The following is a 21,092-nucleotide window of genomic DNA, read 5'->3' as shown; positions in this document are numbered from 1 at the left end:
GAAGTAGAAGACAATTTCAGCTGCAGCTACACAAAAAGATATGCCTGTTTCTGATAAATCCTTGGTACTGTATTTATAATCAGTTATGCAAAATACCTTTAGAGAAGTCAGAAAGAAACTAGGTTGAGAGGCCCCTCTGGAAGTGAGATAGTCTACATTCCAGCTCAGAATGAGGTTAACCTCCTTACATGTCTTACACTCAGAAACCTGTAAGCTCATGGGGTCTGCTTCAGGTTGCTCCTCGTTATTCTCCACAGTATCTTCTCGGGATGTCCCGAGGTGCCTCATAAAATCATCAATCCATCACAAGCCAACCTTACTTGCAACCTAACTCCTTACTTGCATTCAGCACTATGTGCCTCACCAGCTCTCCGAGTTGTGTTGAACCAGATGGCATTCTAGAACACGTTCTGTACCTTTTGCTGCTCTGTTCTCAAATTCCTTCCCACGTTTCAGTTCAAGCGTTGGTCCATCACTAACATGAGACACCCATGCAAAACAGCAGCAATAAATGATATTTAACCACTGCAGCTCTTACGTAACTGCAGCTTAAAGTTCCCCTCCTAAACAGCAAGAATGAAGAATTAGGAACTAAACAGGAATGTACTCTTTAAGCCACACCAAGTCAAGGTTTAAAAAAGGGAAGACTTTTTTTTTTAATTAGGAAAATCCTCTAGAAAAATTCAAAAGGGAGAGAAAATGTAACAAAATCTAACAAGATACAAGTTGATAACATGTTGCTAACCCCACGTCTATTGTTTACTCCATTTTAAATGGACATGAACAATTGAATCCTACTTTTTAAATTTACATAGACATATAGATAACGGCTTTTAATCCACCAGCAATCTCAAAATATATTTGTTTCCTTTAAACCACGGGAGCAAAGCAAATTTTTCTACCTATATTACAAGATACAATTTTCCATTCAGTCAAAACTACTGAGACTGTAAAGCAATCATGAAGTTCATTTGCTGTTACTCGTTACACTGCAATACCAGTGATGGAATTTTTACTAGGCATTTTAAGGACGATTTTAAAATCAATTTTGTTGCACTTTGATTTCCCATGTACTAAAATGAGATGTTCTGCAAAAGGATTTGTGACAGCAGAAATGAAGTGATGTATATAAAAGATTACATAAAGAAAATGTGCTTTGTGAAACCTGTTTGAGGTCTGCACACCTTGCCATGTTAGAAGCTTTACATCCGGCAACACAAACCACTTCAGGTTTTCTCCCTTAAATACAAGGAAAGAATAAGCCTTTTTTTCTTTTTTTCTTTTTCTTTTTTTTAAAAGACAAAGGGGTGTGTGAGAGGAAGCATTACTTCTTTGCCTTCCTCCCTCCTTCTCACCAAACCCCTTGTCCCCCCTTCCCCCAGTGTAAGTGCTAAAAACTGGCTATAGGCTGCAAAAGAAATGCAGCAAGCAGTGCAACCAGACATTTCAGTTCTTCATTCTGGCCAGACAGGCTCCCTGTCCCTCCCTTAATGGGCTCATTAGTGTAATCTGAGTCTACTTTTTGTGCCTGTCTAATTTTCTAGAGCCTCAGCTGCTGTTCTGAAAATCAATACAGGCTGGAGGTGATCGGTAAAACCTGGCTTGGATTGAAATGATACAGAGGCAAAATTCACAAACCCATTTTAACCAGTGCTTATACATCTTCATGCAAATGCCCTGAAAAAAGATAATATCATCAACAGACATCATAGCAAAGATGTATGGAAAGACATTCTCATTTAAAAAGAATTTAGCACCTCCAGTATATTATTGAACTTTTGTTAGAATCAGAAAAAAGTATTTACTCATGACATCCATTAAAAACCTTCTCAAGCAGATTAAGAATGTCAAATTGAGATGAGAGTTCAATGCCAATTATGCAATTAAACAACGAAAATGCAGCGCTGCGATGCTGCAGGGGATGCAGCTGTCAAACATATTGGCAAAGTTCACTGTATACATACCAGTGAATGGGACAGCATGAGAAGGAATGAAAAAAACAAGCTAGACGACTTAGCACCATGATGGGAAACCACAGAAGAGAGGCCAAGATTCTGGAGCTTGAATTTTCTGAAGGATGTCATTACTCAACCCCCTTTCCAAATGATTTCTATTTAACCTGAGTTCTTAGTGTTGGACAGACTGACATTGAAGTTTATCTGAAAATGCATCCATCTGGCAGGCATATAACAGTAAACCTTCTGCCACTACAGAAAACCATACAAATCTTACACAACTGAAGGCTTTGAAGCTGGAAACAAGTCAAATGTTTTAATTTACTTTTCTTATTTACTTCCTTTGGAAAAACTATTCCTCTCTTCCAGTCCCTATAAAAGCAACAATTACAGCCAACACAAAACAAGTATAAGTTATTTTAAAACCATACCCTAAAGTTATGGTACCCCAGAGCCTGCAGAGGAAAGGATGAATAAAAATAGATATGGCAGTATTCTCTAAATGAAACAACAGAATCTGCTGGATGAAAAAGGAAATGCAAATCTGAGGAAGTAATTTAGTAATTTAATTTTACAATTATTTGCCTGTTGCTAAAATCATTTTGTTCTCCACATTTAAATCAAGGGTTTCAAAGCCAAGGATCAATGATTGATACCAACTGTCAAGTAAAGCATGAACTAGAGGCAGTAATAGAAGACATATACTGCACTGAGAGGTTGATAAATACTGAAATACTTATAGTTATTAATGAAGCATTAGCTTCTATCAGCAAACCAGGGAATTCTATTTTGCAGCCAACTTGTACGGTTCAAAGCCTAAATTAAAGGATGTTCCTTCTGCAGGCAAAGGGAAACTAAACTTTCAGCAGCCATAAAAGATTCTTGATGGGTAATGATAAAAGGATTATTTCTATGAGCTATTTCATTAAAAGCTGCAGGCAATGATAAATGCAGTGTTCCTGTGCAATTCACTCTTCCGGTCACTGACAAAATAAAAAAAAATTAATTTTTTTTTCACTTCATTTTCTTATGAAAATACCCATATTTTCCCAAATGTGCTTCACCTTGTAATTAAATGACTGAAACTAAGGAGAAAAAGTTGATTGTTTTACTGACCTGAAACTTGATAATTTCTGGAAAAAAAAAATATTTGCAATCATTGCATTAGATGCATATCAAAAAATTCACCTAATTTGCACTAAATTATCAGAGTGTGCCATTTGCTGGAAGAGAAAAGCCACAGAAAAAGTGTCTGTCAATCATACTTATTCAGAAATCACAAAACCTATTTGCTTGGAATCACCAATTTTCCCTGACTTGAACATAAAGGTTCACAGCCCTTCTACACACGCACACGTGGGCACTTAGCATCATTCTGAGAATCATTTATTCATAGAAGATTTTAAATAAACTGATGAAAGCCATAATTTGGCAATGTGAACCACCAAAAGAAAAGTAAGACTAGCTAGGTCAAGGCATTCATCACAGCCTTCAATGGAAAAATAAAGTAAAAATCTGACGAGGTCGGCAGTAACTCACAGCAGATGACTGTGCAACAACCCGGAGCGAGGTAACAGCTTTAAACAAACAGTTCCTATGCATTTGCTGAAAACTGGCAGAAAGCAGCTGTTATATTGCACAACCACAATATAATCAGAGCTGAACTGTAAGACATTCATTAAATACAATTATTAAAAAATAAACAAACAATACGGAGAACAGGGCTTCATTTTTTGTTTGGTTTTTGATATTTGTTTTTAGTGTAACTCACTGCCCTTTTTTTCAGACTAAAAGAAAGCAGCCATTTCAGACCAGACCACCAGATCCGCTGTGCTTTATAAGCACTGTGGAATTACACCCATTTGCAAAATCTTCCATGTTCCTTCCTCCTCAGTCATACAGTAGGAATAAATAATTTAATGAAGTACTCATCAGGAGAAGGGAATAGGCTATTAGTCTGTGCCTGCATTCTCTTCCCCTTGCTTTCTTGAATCTTTTAGGTGTGTATATGTTAGCTTAGCAAAATAACATGACTATGAACTTGAAGGAAAAAAGAAAAAGCTTCCAAATATCTTCAAATTCATTCTCAGCATTCTAAAAGTATAAGTAAAGAATCAGTATGAACAGAATGTTATAATTTTGGGGAAAATCATACTACAGAAAAATCACACTACAGAAGAAACTAGAAGGAAAGGCATAAAGAGCCACCCCAAACAATGCTAAGTATCACTCTTAGAAAATCAATTACATTTTTCAATCCCTATAATTAAACATTCATCTGCCTCCAGAAGGCACTTAAAAGCACACAATCCTCACTTGCCAGTAAACACATCTACATCTCTTAAATTACTTACAAAGGACAAGATAGTCATTTGACCCATTCCTCCAAAAGTGGGAGGATTGCGTCTCACAATTATTAGCCAGTAATTCATGTCTTAGGGCCACTGGCCCATCTGGCCCTACGTCCAACTAAAGAAATCCAGAATAAGTATGGAAAGTGTTACACTGCAGAAAGTGCATCAAAAAGATCTCACTCACATCAGGGTAGAAAAGCAGTAAAAAGGATGAAAAGCACAAAGTCGGGGTAATTTCGGCACTCTGTTCTGATTATAGACAGAGCTTCTCAAAAAAGGGGGCATCTGAAGACTTTAATGAAAGTTAAATGAACTTCCCACAGCTGAAAACAAGAGCCACTCATTTTTGTAACTCCTTGCCCAACTCTTATGCCTAAATAGAAAAGCAACATGGTGGATTAGTAACAAAACAACACATATACTTTGCTAGTGATCACATATTGTCACAAATACAGCATCTGCTTCGTGCAGCAAAACCTCTAGAAGTCACTCCTTTATTCTATTTCATCATCGATGAAGTACATTACCACTGCATGGAAGGACAGAACTATGCTTGGATTCAGCGAAAGGACAGCGACACAAGATGAAAATAAAACATGCCTCCAGGGATCGGGAGATGGAAGGAGAGTGCAGGAAAGAATTACAAAATAAGTGATCATGGTTATTTTGTGCGCCGGACAAATGGACTTTCATTCAATTCATCTGATTATCAAAACAATCTTTTTTAAGCTGCAGAAACTGCTACACAATATCTTTAAATATCATCTCTGAAACATCATTAAGTATCAACTATGAGTATCTACACCATCAAAGCTTTAGACGACACCTACACAATAGCTATCTTACAAAACAAAAAAATGACTTGTATATTCATACATCACTTGAAAGAAATAAAATTGATTTAAATTTTTAAAAATATAAAGATCTACAAAGTTCACAATTCTCATTGCTTTTACTTAATTCTGTATTTTTCAGTTCCTTCCAGGTGTCACTAATTCTGAAACATCTTTTCCCGGCTGAAACTGAGGGTCATGTTATCAATGAAGTGCTGGGTCACAACTGACAAATTTAAGAATAAGCTGAGATTTTGCTTTTTATAAAAAGCAATACAATCTTTTTAACTTGTGAAAATAGAGTAAATCCTTCCAAAAATGACACCAGTTATACACATGCAAAAAAATTTACAGGAGTTACGAATATTGAATTCAAATTTAAATTAAAGAATATATTTTTCTTTAAAAATGTGGTATAAAAGATGAAGCCTATTGTTTCCTAAATGACCTTAATGGGTTTCCTATTTCCAGTTGGGACAGAGTTAACTTTCTTCCTAGCAGCTGGTATGGTGCCCTGTTTTGGATTTACAGTGGGAATTGTGTTGCTAATGCACCATTTCAGTCTGCACAAAGTGAAGGGCATTGCTTCATATCGCGGTGTCTTGCCAGTGAGGAGGCTGAGGGTGCACAAACAGCTGGAAGGGGACACAACCAGGACATTGACCCAAACTGCCTGAGAGGGCATCCCTTACCTTATGGCGACAGAGCCAGCAACAAAACTGAGGGAGCTGGCCAAGATGCTGGGAGCTGCCTTTGCTCAGGGATGGCCGCGCATCCACTGGCTGATGGGAGCAATTGCACTGTGCATCACTTGTCTCTTGGCTCTTATGCTTTCTTTTCCTTCCTTTCCCCCTTCCACCCCCCATTGTCTGAATGGTAGTTCAAACCATGAAAATTGCTGTCTCCTAACAAGTGAATGGTCATATTCCTGGACGAGTTCCTTCTGACTGCACTGAATGTGTGATCTCTAAGTAAAGACCTATCAGGCTGTGATGGATTGGCAAGGAAGCCTGTCACCTACATGGCCCCTTGAAATGCGGTGACTCTAAATATGAAGTTTCTTCTTCCCCACCATTCCTCCTATGTCCATACATACCTAAGCAATGACTCTACACAAGATTTTCATCAATATGGATTACCTCACTGACTGTTTTCAGAGCCTCATTCTCTGCTTCCTCTTTCTTCAGCTGACCTGTAAATATATAAAGGTAACCAAGACAAGAAGCATCTAACCAGCTCCAGGATAATGACCCTGACTATCAAGTTAGGAAGAAAAAAATATTTAAAACATCCTGCAGATCAGAAAATAAATCCAGTTAAACTTGCAGCAAAGTAGTTTTACAACAGAATGTTGCAAAGCATTCATACAGGTTGCAGGTACACAACAGATGGTGCTTTCCTCTGCCTCTGTTAATTTGACTATATCCATTTAAAATTCTGAAGATACTGTGCGTCTCCAAATCACTAACTTTATTTCAATTCTTCTGAGTTTTCCTGCTTGACTGCAGACCTTGCTGAAAAGAAGAGCTCCCAGCTAGAAGAGAGATGAAGACACAGGAGCTAAGCAGGATCAGCACAACATCACCTGCCGGCCTCAAGGCCAAGAAAACGTATAACCCCCGGACACTTGGTACCAGGGAACCCACAGATGAATTTAGGGCAAATAAGCCTAACTCCCTACTAGATGGTTGATCTCCAAGTCAAACATTTCCCTACTGGCTGGCTAGAATCCCAGAAGATACACTTCTCGTTATTATAATAGGCTTGCATGTTACTTGATAGAGCCAGACAGCCAACAAGTGTACACATGCTAATGAAGCATTTTGGTACTAGAAACAAAAAGCTCCTTTCTGGCTGCTATCTGTTCAAATATCAACTTCTTCTACACACATGGCTAACTGTCACCCCATGAGTTGCACAACGCTGTCTAACCCAGGAAAGCAGGCATCAACATGGGCGCAGGCAACACATGGGCGAAGAGGAAGAGGTGGAGACACAGGGATGGCTAAGAGAAGAAAAAGAGGGGCGAGATGCTCTAGAATTACTAATGGAGAGAAGAGAAACCTTGTAAAGGCAGTACGAAGGAGAAGACACAGTCTTACAGAACCTGCCATGGCCTATCTGCCGACACAGAAATTATTTACACACAAGAAAAACATTTAGGCAAAACAATTCCCAAGAATGCTGTAAATATTTCAAGAGATGCATCATACATTTGGGAAATTTGGAGATGTATTTATGAACACAGTCAGATTTCAAACGGCGTACTTAAAGCACAGAATAAAAAACTTTGCAACTGCACTGTAGAACATAAATCAGTACCTGCAACAGCACGGAATTATTAGCATCTTAGAATGAGATCCAAGTGGGTTTCAAGATTCAGTCTATTTTTTTATTCTTCTTGTTAATACTTTCTCAATTTTATTATGTACTCACTTCCATACCAAGACCATTTGTACGGTAAATTAGAGTTGTTCAGACACAAAGCCAAATGGTGAATCAAATGGCGAGAAGGCTTGCCTTGTCATTTCCAGCAACTCAGGCAGCAAGTCTTGGCGGTCTCTTAAGGAGTACCCACAGGAAAGACAAAAGCTCCCAGAAATTACATGCTGCTGTGGATGCACTATCAACAGCATCAGATATTTATCCAGGCAAGGATGTCGGACAGCAGCACCGTTCCCATACCTGTGCTGCCCCTGCATGCAGAGAACTGCTCCCAGTGAATACATCTCCAGCACCCGCGCAGAAGCAGAGATCACTACGAGGGGACAAAGGGATACCTTATGCCTCTCCACAAGTCAGGTCAGCCTCTCTGAGAAATTTTAAATAAGAATTTTATATCCAAAAGTTCAGGGTAACATTCCAAAAGCATCTTCTTCAAAAGACACTGCTTCGGGCTAACGCAAAAATAAAATAGATCTACATGTCAATAACTCAACAACAGAACGATAAGCCAAGAGAATCAACTAAAAGTGTAGATGAACAGGGCACTGACATTTAAAATGTGTCAGAGATACATCACATAAGTGCATTTACTCCAAGAGATTTTGCTGCTTCTCTCTATTTAACTTGTTGAACTCCAGGCAAGAAAATTTCATTCAGCCAGTAAGTCCAATTTGGACAGAATTTGTTTTGAAATAACTGTATTAAGTTCATCAAAATGCATTCAAACTTCCATTGTTTTTTTCTTTTTTCCAGAACATAACAACAACATGCAAGATGGTTTAGCTTTTCACTTCAACTTCTGCATTGCTGCTCAATTTCGACAGTGGAATTCTCCCAAGATTTTAAGATACATTATTGAACTTATTACATAGCACGAGAATATACAACCTGTAGTTGGAAATGTAAGAATGAGTTTATCTCCTGCCTGGAAATAAAACAGTTAGCAGTGACAAAAGCCTTAACAACAGAAGCCAGATAATTAATGGAAATTTACTCCTGGACTCGAGTGGTTGTGCTGGTTGATGTGTTCAACAATAAGAATGACTCAACTCTCCCTAAGGAGCATGACATCTCTGATTATTATTGATAAATACGGTCTTGTCCTGGGCTGAGCCTACAATTTACTTCAACAGAAGAGAAAAATCTTTTTGAAAATTAAATTATACCAGCCTCCGCTCTGTGCGTTCTGCACTGTATGCACGTATGCACTCCCAAAGGACATGCTGTATTACTAGGCATCCAACTCAATGCCCCAATAAAAAAATAGAGGAGGACATGTGCTTAAAGGATTGGGCCCAAGCACATGTTTCTTTGCACTGGAATAAAGCGGAATGTCTTCTCCACGCTATCACTGCTTATGAGTAGTAACAATGTATTATTAATAAATGCTTACATGAAAAAGTGTGTCATATTTACCATCTTTTCTACATTACATCAAAGATCCCTCTTTACTTCAAACAAAATAAATGAGTATTAAAATAAAATTTTAAGATTCCTCTTTCCAAAGAGGAAAATGTCCGTATCAATACTGTACTGCTGGAAATAAAGCCTGAAATGAACAAAATTGATTAAGAAGCCCAGTAATTTGTTCATGTCCCATACTATTTATCTACACTTTGCATTTCTTTTAATGAGTGTAATTAAAAATCAATAAAATCCATTTCACTGATTTCCATTTCTCTCTGCCAAACTTCAGCTGCAAACACTAAATCATGTTCTGAGAACGAAGAGGGAAACTCTTGTTTTGTGTTTCTTAGGAATCATATGGAAGTATCTATTAATGCATTAGCCTCACTCACATCTTGCATTTTCATAAACTGACCTTCACATAAACTTAACTATATATCTTCAAAAGATTATTAAGTTCACAATATTTTTAAAAATACGTAAGAAAGAGGTAAAAACAAGAGCCGAGATGAAATTATCTTCTTAAATCCCTAACATACACAGGTGAAAGAGGCAGAGCACGGCTGCAATGACCACTCTGCCTGCCTGACAATCAGCCTGGCAGTGGGCAAACTGGGTAGCACCCAGTGCCTGCTTCCACCTGCCCCAAGGCTCCATGCATGATGCCATGGCTGGGCTCTACCTCCCCGCCATGACACACCCTTTCCCATCAGGACCACCATAGGAGCCCTGAAGCCCAACACGCAGTATGATGACTTTCTATTTGTGTCCAACAGCTAGTTGAACAACAGTGCAACTGATCAGATCCTAATAAAAAGATCTTCAGTCCAGATAGAACATTTGTCACCTAGTACTCACATAAAAATGGCAGTATCAAAATTACCTTTCATTCTATATGAAAACCCACACCATAATAGTGCTGTTTTGTTATATATCAGATGATAAACACATCATGACATAAATTCATCTTCAAAGTGTTAAAGTTCGTTTATTTTCTTTATTTTTCTAACCCTCATGCATAAGTATTTGCTCTTAACAAGCTTCATTGGAATAAAAACCATAATTTTACTTCCACTATTGCACTTTGCTTTTTCCATTGCACCCAAATTAAAAGTGTTTTTAATGCATCCCAGAATCAAGACACGTTGGTAAAAAAGACACACTGTATATGTAGGCATACATACGTAGGGGAAAAGCGTATTGACACTTATTTTCTGGAGGAAAATCTTTCCCGTACATGACTTCTCACTAAACAAACACATGCCTTAATATAAGGGCTGTTCCCACGTTTATTTTCTGAACAAGACACTTTAAGGTCAAAGTAGTACCCTTTGTTTGGAATGCATGGAGTATTTCTGCACCATTACCACGTCTACAGAAACAAAACCACCTTGCTCCCTCTGAAGCACAAGACGGAACGCCAAAAGTGTAGGGTTAAGGTAACACGGTGCCTAAGAGCAAAGAATGCATCAGGTTCTGATTTACTACGTGAACTCCCCACCAGTAAGACTGCCAGATGTGGCAACGTGCTGGTGCCCTTTGTAGCTGTTGCTTGCTGTCCGCCATGCACTTTTTCGATCTTCCCACAAATGTGGTCACTACTGCTTAGCAACCAGGGGAACATGAGAGCAGACAGCAAAATCCTGCCCCCATAGCTCACCCTGCTCCACCTCCACATCATAATGTATCTTTCATGGACAATTAAGAGGAATGTATGTTCTGTGGGGCACAGAGACACCGAGCAGGACCTCAGGGGTGGCATGGGCTGAGCAGAGGTTTCTTTGCTAGGCGCATGCATGGAGAGCAAATTTAACAAGCTGATGACTGAAAGACCCTCATATGTGTGGGTAAAACAGCTCCCCAAAAGGTTATGCCAATTAATGTTTAAAGAGGGGAGGAGGGGGTGAAAGAAGGGAGAGAAGGAAAGGAAGGGGAGGAAGAGAAGGAAAGAAGAAAAGAAAGAGCTGAATATCAAGGCGATGGGGAACAGAAGAGCTTCATGCGGCGGCATAAAGCCCTCAGCACTCCAGCCGCCCTCACCGCCGAGACCAGGGGGTCACCAGAGGGCCAGGAGCTCGAGAGCAGCACCGAGAGAGCAAAGTCCCGACGAAACCCCGCTAAGCAGCCCGGAAAGCAGCTACTTACTCACTTCTCCCATGCCACAGGTAGGTGTTCCTCCTCAGTGCTACGCGGCTGCCGGTCGCCCCGTACCTCGCCTCGAGCCCTCAGCTCCGCGCCGCAGCCCCGCGGAGCCCCGCCCGGCCCCGCCTGAGGGAAGAGCCGCGGCCACCGCCGCCGCGCCCCCTGGCGGAGGCCAAGGACGGGGCGGGGCCCGAGGGAAGGGCCGGTTTCGCCCGACGAGGACGAGGGAAGTATCACTGGGGATAGCAGGAGATCTCAAAAGCCTCGGGGTGCCGTGGGAAGCAGGCGGCCGCGCCCGCCTCAGTCGAGACTCTCGGCGGCCGCGGAGGGCGGGAAACCGACCTCGCGGTTGGACGCTGCTCGGGGGCGGACGGCAGGGGGCGCTCTGCTGGCTGCAGGCTTCAGGGCAGAGTGGGCGTCCGGGAGCGCTGGGCTGAGTCCCAACAGCTCGACTTCTTAAAACGTGCATCTAAAGCCTAGGTGCTGCCTACAACCAAGCCCACAACAAAACATTTAACTTATCCACCCACCTGGACTCCGTGGCACTTTCAACATTGTGGCTTATATTTCTGAAGGCCTCCAGCCATGGCCTGCGTGCACTGCACTTATTGCCCCAGTTAATGCCCTCGGGAACTCTCCGAAGGACTGCATGGACTACTTACAGCTGTTGTTTTTATCTGTGGTCACAGACAAACTGCTCATGGGCTAAATCCACCTGAAGTCACTGGAAGTATCTTAAAATCTCTGCTACTTCCAAGCACACAAGGACAACATAAAATGGTTTTGATGTTCAGACAGTACAAGTTTTGCATTTGCCTTTCACAACAGAGTAATAATCCAGGTGATAGCAATCCTTCTTTGGAAATAGATCTCTTTGGAAATAGATTTCTTAGGAGCTACCAAAACACACAAACACCGCAAAAGTAAGTTTGAAAATGTTCAGAGATGTGATCTGTTTTCTGCACTCATATTTACTTGCTTCTAATCCATTATGGGCAGAAGATAATGGAAGGAAAGAGGTGCTGAAAGAGTGCTGTTCTCTTACCATTTTAGGATGGATAACGGGTCATGTGTTTCTCTGGCATGCTTGGGCATTTCTCCAGGTTATGCTGGATTTGATACCCACTTCCCAGCCCTGCAGAGCCTCCAACAGAGGCATGTTTGTCTTTGAGGCAGGAAAAGCCTGATATTCCAAATAGGGATGATTATGGAGTTGGCTAATAGTGACAATGCATTTAAAAATTACCGCACTTTATAGAACCAATGTATTTACTTAGAACACAGAATACTAAAATAAGTCATTTGTTATATTATGTTAAAACAGGCCACTCAAAAGCTTTCCCACATGGATGTGGTGTTTTTATACAAGAGAAAGGATTCTAAGTGGAGCTGATCAGTTTGTGACAGACTTTATCAGATGGAATAAAACCGATTCTGAAGGGTGAATTGCAATAGTTGAAGTCGCAGCACCCCCGAGTGCTCAATGTGGGTATTGCTTCATAATCAGTACATTTCTTGGAATCACAGTAACCCTATTGGAAGGGACCCACAAAGATCTCTGAGTCCCAGTCACACACACGAGCACCCAAAAATCAAACCATAATACTGACAGTATTGTCCAAAGATTCCTCAACAGCTCAGGGCCGCATCCACAGCCCTGGGCAGCTGCTCTACGCCCACCACCTTTTGGTGAAGAATCTTTTCCCAACACATACCCATCCCTCCCCTGACACATCTCCATTCCCTCAGGTGCTGTCACTGTCACACAGAGCAGAGCTCAGTGCTACCCCTCCGCTCCCTGCAAGGAGCTGCAGCTGCCATGAGGCTTCCCCTCAGCTCCTCTGCTCTGGCCTGAACAGACCCAGGGACCTCAGCTACTCCATGTGCATTTTATCCTCTAGACTCTTCACCATCTTTGTAGTCATCCTTTCGGTGCTCTCTAATAATTATATCTCTTTTTTATATTGTGGTGCCCCAAACAGCACCCGATGCTCAAGGTGAGGCTGAGCAACAAAGAGTATTACTGCATTACCACCTAAGAAACACGGTGTTTACCAGGAACACATTAACTTTCTGCAGTACACTGATACACAACAGAAGGTACCCCCCCATACATGGACAACGTGTTACCTGGGATCACGTTTTAAACACATCCTTCAGCACTGTGTTGCTTTTTAAATTCCAGTTTTGTCCTTGTAACTACAGACTTCTGATTTCTCTCTCTCTTTCTCTCTCTCTCTCTCACTCTCTCTAGGCAAAAGAAGTCCATGTTAGATTTCTCCCTGAATTCCCCATTTAGAAAGAACAAAGTAACTCACTGAAGAGTCCTTCAAAATATCATTGGCTGGAAGTCAGAAGCTCTCCACTATAGAGAGAATATCACCAAGAGTGAAATTACAGCTTCTCCTAAACATCAAAAAACACCGTGTATAAATCAACAGAAAACAACGAGAATTTGAAGTTAGCAAAGTAGCTAGTAAGTAGTAGAAAATATGAATGAAAAAACAAGGCTATGTTTAAGGGCTTTTATTATCTACCAGAACAGTTGGCCCAAGAATTTGTCCCTAAGGATGTCAAATTATTTTTGGAAGTGGTTATACAACAAGCAGATTCTTCTCTGGGGTGTTTATGACCACTCTTTCAGGGTGAGGAAAGCCCAGATGCTAGCCTAGATGTCTTGGTAGTGTATGCCTGTAGATGGAGATGGTAATCTGGCAACAGTGGACTCACTTGTTCGCACATACTGCACAGGCAGGTGAAAAAGCCAGCAGCTCTTACAGTGACCTTCACTTCTTGGAAGGGCAGTTGTGACAGTGGAAGTAGGACAAGGCTTCTCTCTAATGTACACGATGAAAAATAGATGGATGAGAATAGACGTGTGTCATATCACACGTAGAGAATGTTTCAATTTGCATAATATGCATGCATTAGAATCACAACAGGAAAGCTTGACTGAGAAGCTCCTTACAAATATACATTTTCATGCCTTTTTTTTTTTTTTTTTTTTTTTTTTCTTTTTTGTTAATAGGTTGTCTTAGCATGAGGCCTTATACTGTTCACAGAATAAATGAGAATGAGGCAACAGAAGAAATAATAATTAAAAAAAAAGAAATGTTGCAAATCCTTAAGATTCTATTCACCTGAAAAATAAACTGCAAGCTTTTCAAGTGATAGCATCCAAGGAGTGCACCTAGTTCTCATGAGTCTTTCAATAATTCTTTAGTGGAAAAGACATCATTTAGTGGAAAAGTAATGTGGCCAGTGAATATTCACTTAACTGAGAGAAGAAATTCAATGGCTTCTGGTCCTCCCTTGCTTCCCCCACCTCGCTTCCCAGCACTGCTAATAAATGAAGGGGCCAGCTGCTGTTTGTTTTGTCACTTCCTCTGCAACTGGCATGGTACTCAGTGAGAGGCTGCACCAGTGCAGAGTACCCCTGGGAAAACACAGTGATCAAACAGTTTATAATCACATCAATCCTATGCATATTGCAGTGCACAACTTGCTTTAGGTCTACCGTTACAGAAGTAAAGCATGGATACAAATGTTCACATTATAAACATATTGGACTCTTTTGTAACTTACTGTAGGGAACCTGCTTTAGCAGGAGGCTTGGACTAAATGATCTCCAGAGGTCATCTCCAATCCCTGCAATTATGTGATCCTGTGGGGAAGAAATGTCTAGTACCTATCTTGATAAAAATGAGTAAAAACCAAATGGAAGCTGCTATGGTTTATAACTAGACACGTCTATTTTCTCCACAACCTAGCAAAGAAATGTTGACCTTTTCAGTCAGTCTTATCTCTTTCCTACTTACAGTAGATCATCTTAAAGTACAGAACAGACTTGCCCTTTGTCCAAGCCTGCTGCCAAATAATAGTATTACCATATAGTACATTACTGTTCTAATTTTTCATTCATGGACATGATAAAAAATGAGACACTTCCTAATAGGCTTCAAAAGGTCTAGTCTCCTGCATCACATTTCCAACTTGGCATCAGGCCATGTTAAAGTCACAATGCTTGCATTAATGGACAGTTTCCTCCCAAGGACTGGATTGATGCAAAACGAAAATAAGCCAAGATCAGCATCATTCCCAATGCTTACAAACAGTCAAAAAAAAATTTATCTTTGGAATTTCTTAATGCATACTTATATTACCTTCTTAGTCAACAGTTGCCCTTTTTCTTCTGAAGTCATGCCATCTCATTTTACGAATCACATTGTTTGATTCCTTTTTGGCATTACATTATCAACATTCTCCCAGCTTTTCTTTGCAGTTGCCTCTCGTATATGTTAGGATGAATCATTCACATGGCACCCTACAGCAGAACTGTCACACGTGTGAACTCACTCTATGACAGTGGTCTAAGAATTCAACATCAAATTCAATACAATTTGTTTTTTTGATAGTGTTGAGTCAGTATATCCATGCCAAAAGTTTCAGTATTTAAGTAGAAGTAGTAAAGGCAAAAATGCTATGTCACGAGGTGCTGCTGCTGCAGCCCTACGTACCAAAGGTCCAGCTTCAGCTCATTCTGAAGTGCTGTTGCATCGAACTGCTTACTAATAGTAGAAAATATTGTGTTGCTGGCTCTGCGATTCCTTTGTTCTCCATAGCTTGTGCCATCTGGCTTGTGACAAAGAACTAGGGGACAACAAGAACAGAGGTGTTAAAACCTTTCAAAGTCTGCTAGTGAACTAGTAAGTGACTAGGAAATAACCAAAAAAATAAAAATTAACCAAAAAATTAAAAATACCAGAAAAGCAAACAGCAGTAAAAAACTGCATTTAAGACCCTTCCTGCAGAACAGCCCATTCAAATTTAAGCAAAAACAAATTGATAAATATACAAAGATATTTAGAAGAAACATATTAAATGTCTCATTAAGCTGCCTTGTCTCTGCACTTAGAGGATATACAGAAAAGAGTGCTTCAAGACAAATAATTGTACAGTGGGTAATGAATTAATTAATTCAAAAATTCATTAAAAAAAACAAGCATGTTTTCTCTCCAGTCACCTCATACTGAAATGTGCATGTGAAGAAATTTCTGCATTTCCACATAAGTAGTCCATTCAAAAGCTAAAAAACTTTAGCAAGGCTTCATAGCCACAGTCTCCATTAGAGGGCACCCTTATCGAAGTCATTTTAGTGCTGGTAAGGAAAGCTTAAATTAAAGCGTACTTTTACTCTATATTGATGTTTTCCACCAGACAATTTAGTTTCTTAAGATTTTCTCCGAATCTATAGAATCACCAAAAGTAAAAAGTTTGTTAAGTTTTGTGTAGTAAAATAGGTAGCTTAGCTAACACATCTTGAAGTATAAGAAACGTTTTCTCCTTTATTTTTTCATTCAAATACATCCTATATCCTGTCTTATCATAGTAAAGTTGGCTTTTCTAATTTTGCTATAAGGGAGCTAGTGATTGTTAGCTACCACGTCTAGGTCAATCACTACTGTTGCTCAGAGATAACATTTCAATGGAAATAAGACTATAATCAGCAGATAAAATTGTTTAATTCGTGAATTGTTGATTTAAATTTCCATAAAACGTCGATCCATTTGGTAAGGTGCCTAGAAGGAAAGAATCCCATTTTAAATGTCAGAAATGTTACTTACAATATTGCAATATTTGTTACCAAAAAATACTGTTCTACCACAAGTTTTTCACTCAACTGCTCCTCACACTCTGACAACCTAAACATTCCCCGTTTACGTGGGACTTGCACTGCTTCTCTCTCTCTTTTTTCTCTCTTTTTTTTTTTTTTTTTTTTTTTTAAGGCTGTGAATGCAGATGAATGGACAGATAACTGATAGAGTACTTGCTTGAAAAGCATTAAGATACTGTTTTTTACTTTCTCTTAGCCAGGATGAACACTGTTGGTCTTTCTTCATTTAAACTGTGCGTGTCTTTCTGGAAAACCGTGGCTTGGAGTAGGAAACCAAAATTTAGGGTAAGCAATATTTGTCTCTGAAGATCTGCACACATTAGTCTTTTTCAAGGCTTTCCATATTTGTGAACAACCATTGAAATTTTGTAGCTGTAACTGCTCAGCAGTTTTTCAAAGCAGACCATAGGTCTCTGTCCATGCAATATAAGGTCTGATTTCAAGCACCTATGCTGGAAAATTTCTTCTTGAGGACTTTTTCACTGATGTTAAATACAATGGTACATGCAAGATCTCCTAAGCAGACAGAATGCAAATCTACAAACAGATTTACCAAATAATACTAGGAATGGAAGAAGAATCCCCAGTCTCTGCTGAAAACAGTATAATAACTTATTATCAGTGGCTCAGATAAACAGAGTATAACCATCAGTTTTGTCAGAGCGGCCTCAGAAGGTAAGATTAAGAAGTTTTTTTGTAAGTGATATGCTTTAGCATCACATTTTGATTAGGAAGCTTTCACTTTTTTTCCCCCCCAGCAATTCAGCCTGAGTAACATCCACTCTCTACTTAAATAAATTGAATAATCTGATGATGGACACAAATATATTGAGTTAAATTGTCTGTGCAGCTGTTTAAACAATGAAGGCCCATAAGTGACTGCTTGAGCAATTCCTGGTAGTATTTCAGTAACTTTTTTTTTTTTTAATTAAGTAATTTGCAGTATTAATTAAAATCTCTAATATTCACCTGCAAAATACCGAAGTTATTTCCTACAAAACATATATATATTTTTTTTTTTAAATTTGTCTACAACTTGAATTCACTAAAACAAAGTAAAATCTTTTGTAATAAAACCTGAAGTGAATACTGACAATTTATAGTTTGAAATTAACAAATTTGAAAATGTGTATAACTGCCAAAGAATCAATTTGTCTAATATGAAATAATAAAATCATTATTTAATGGTAGCATAGTGAAATGGAGGTGACATTTGATATACGAAGTACTTCATAGAATCACACAATCCTTAGAGTTGGAAGGAACCTCTGAAGGCTATGTAGCCCAACTCCCCTGCAGTGAACAGGGACACCACAGCTACATCAGGCTGCCCAGGACCTTACCCAGCCTCGCCTTGAAACCAGGGATGGTGCATCAACCACATCAACCTGTTCCACTGCCTCACCATCCTCATATTGATTGCATTCTTGGTTATGCACTGTAACTTCAAATCTACAAGACCAAACCCAAGGAAGGCTGAAGTATTAACATCTGCAATGAAAATGGAATATTTATATACTGCTTACAGTGTCTGTTTAATCAGACTGAGAAATAAATTAATGTTGTACCATTTCTTTCTCCTCTTACAATTTTTGTCACAGTTATGAGATGTAACAGGCTTTAACATACAGAATTGGTAGGAAATGGGTCACTTCCATAATTTTCAATCTAAGAAGATTTTATGGATAGAACAAAAAAAGAAGAAAAATATAGAAAAAGAGGCAAGAAAAAGCCCTCCATAGGCCTTGGGATGAAGGAGCTCGTCTAGTACATTGGAATACTGCTATCACCATAACAGTTGTGAGAATGACAGAAAGAAGAGATAACATTAGGTTGGTTCTTCTTGGATTCTATAAAGAAAATCCAAAATGGCATTACGTAGAGAGGAAAAAGAAAAAGAATAGTTAAGAATCAGGAGCATACGATTTTCAAGTAGATGGGATAAAACCTGTGTGTAACTATTCAATGATTTTAGGGTTGATTTACCATTCTGAATCTGTTTACATCAGTCAAAACTTTCAGCCCTGCAATCTGCTTTCCCATAATGTGTCAAAGCAGATCAAGAGAAACCACTTTGAAATGGGGTAAACAGTGCATCAGAAATCTAACAGCTTATCAAAAGCACACAAAACAGCAGCAATTTGATATGTAAATGTAATGGTGCACCACTGACTCGGCACTGCAGAGCAGACAGATGGCAGCAGACAGCCGTACGAAATGAAGTATGACTTCAACACTGACCTTCCAAGGCAAAATTCCGTGAGTTAACAGAAATCCCATACAAATTTGACAAGGTGTCTCAACATGGTTTATGACCTACTTTTTTTTTCTTTTTTTTAAATGGGATATAAGTGTGCATGGAGATTTAAGAAAAACACTTAAAATGTAGACTAGCATATGATTTAACGCGATCACATACATTTTCTAAGCTTATTTTACTTTAGAACCTTTGAGTTTTGATTCTCATACACAGATTTCCAATAGCTTCATTGCACACCTAAAACAGGAATTACATTCACGTCAGCAACCTTCCAAAGAGGACGTAAAGGAGCGCTTTTAGAAATATTTCACAAAACTGCCAGTCTTCAGAGGAAAGTCAGCAAGAACATCCCGCAGAAACTGTTGATGACTCTCATACAAGCAGAAACAATGCTTAATGGGAAAAAAAAGAGAAAAAAAATGTATACACACACACACACATATATATATACTCTGGCAGCAGAATCCATATTGTTGAGAAGTTATTTGGATACACACGACTTTCAGAGTATAAAGCAGATGAATAATAAAAAAATGACAAAATTTAGGTCATTATCTTCATCGACTAAGGAAATACATCACTATTTACTTGAAGATTCCTCATTTCATGACTTCCTGTTGGAAAAGTTCACACTGGTACAACTGGACTGGAAAATTACCTGCAGTGAGGTTTTCCTGGCAGAAACTATAAGATCTGAGGGGACTGCAGATTTAAAACTCTACAGATTAAAGTGGAAATAGCAATCCTGTGTTGTCAATAGACTGCTACCAGACTGAGGAAGCAGCGAGAACATTATATGAGCTCTACAGACCCAAGGGCATTATTTCTATCTACTATAGGAAAGGATTCCTAAGGAAAAAATTCTCAAATTTGTACTGCCCTAGTCCTGGGCCAACTTCGTTTTTTTGACAGAACACAGTGCTTTATGAATAAGAAAGCAAGCTGAGAAAATATTACTGTGATCACCAGAAAACAAAAACATAAAGATTTTTGAAAGATACCAAGAAGAAAGTTTCCATAAATAAGACTGTTTATCAGTCACTCACCACACATAAGGGATAGGTTATGAAAATATGAGGGAAAGCATATCAGTAGCACTTCCTTTTCCAGAATAATTTCTTAAAGAAATTAAGAAGTACTATGTGATAATTACCTGCACAATGACAGTCTAAAAGTTCCAGGCAACAGTTTTGCAAAAAGAAGAGGTATTATTAGTGCACTCAGTGAGGGAAAAACTGGAGAGTTGTTAGACAGCAGAGTATGCAGATGGGCTATAACTGTTGAGAAGATTTAATTAAAAGTCTGCCTCTCATTCAAAAGCAAAAATAACATAGAAAACATTAATAAATCATTTTTATCATTTCCAGTATTAAAATATACATATTAGTGGAAATGTCTTTTTGACATTATATATCTGCAAGAAGTTCTTGCTTTTTACTAATAGCATGGTTTCAGGAGGATAAAGCAGACAAGGTAGAAACATAGAGAAGCTGATTATATCTCCAGGATTGCAGAGGCGATACCATGGGCACATACAGTGGTGAAATAATGTGGTAGAACAGAAAGAAATACTGAGCTGCTAGACCATTAGTTGAATTAGTCATCAAAATTATTCAGTCTGCCCTATTTCTATCAGCATATCAATTTAAATGAGGGATAGAAAGTCAGGTTTTCTATAACAAAGCCTGAATGCTCACAAATGTACCTTTCTTCAAGCCAGTTGCACCAACACAGCAGATGCAGTTATAGGTCTCAAGAGAGACTCTGTTTTCCTGTGCAATACATGGAATACGGAATTGGTCAAGGTGACATTGTGGATAGAGCTGGAATTCTTTAGCATATATTTCATTAAATTGCATAACATAAGAATGTGCAATGTCATTCCTCTGCTGACTGCTAAATTACTTTTACCAATCAGTCCAATGAATGCTTTGGGTTACGTTTGTACTCCTTATTTATATAGTAAGATTTAGAACCCCCCTCATAATCCTCCTGTAAATTAATCCCCATTTATGCCCTCAT

General features: G+C 39.0%; 1 protein-coding gene across 21 annotated transcripts in view; it reads right to left on the bottom strand.

The window, feature by feature from the left end:
- LOC122162086 (sodium channel protein type 2 subunit alpha-like) overlaps positions 1-21,092 on the bottom strand; it is a 140,887-nt gene that overhangs the window by 47,609 nt on the left and 72,186 nt on the right. For 6 of the 21 annotated variants that reach the window (XM_042822006.1, XM_042822016.1, XM_042822007.1 and 3 more), the window contains exon 4: positions 15,654-15,786. The exons of 4 other annotated variants lie outside the window; for them this stretch is intronic. Coding sequence is in view for 8 of the 17 variants with exons in the window: in XM_042821998.1 (XP_042677932.1) it covers positions 14,415-14,623 (209 nt within the window). In the remaining 9 variants the exon portion in view is untranslated. 11 more of the 21 variants (XM_042821998.1, XM_042821997.1, XM_042822004.1 and 8 more) reach the window with 5 other exon arrangements.

Source organism: Centrocercus urophasianus, unplaced genomic scaffold, assembly GCF_019232065.1.
Source record: "Centrocercus urophasianus isolate 14NV4802_14NV808 unplaced genomic scaffold, USGS_Curo_1.0 seq_20, whole genome shotgun sequence".
Taxonomy (NCBI): Eukaryota; Metazoa; Chordata; class Aves; order Galliformes; family Phasianidae; genus Centrocercus; species Centrocercus urophasianus.
The sequence above is the reverse complement of the archived record's forward strand: the minus strand, read 5'-3'. Positions and strand labels throughout refer to the sequence as shown.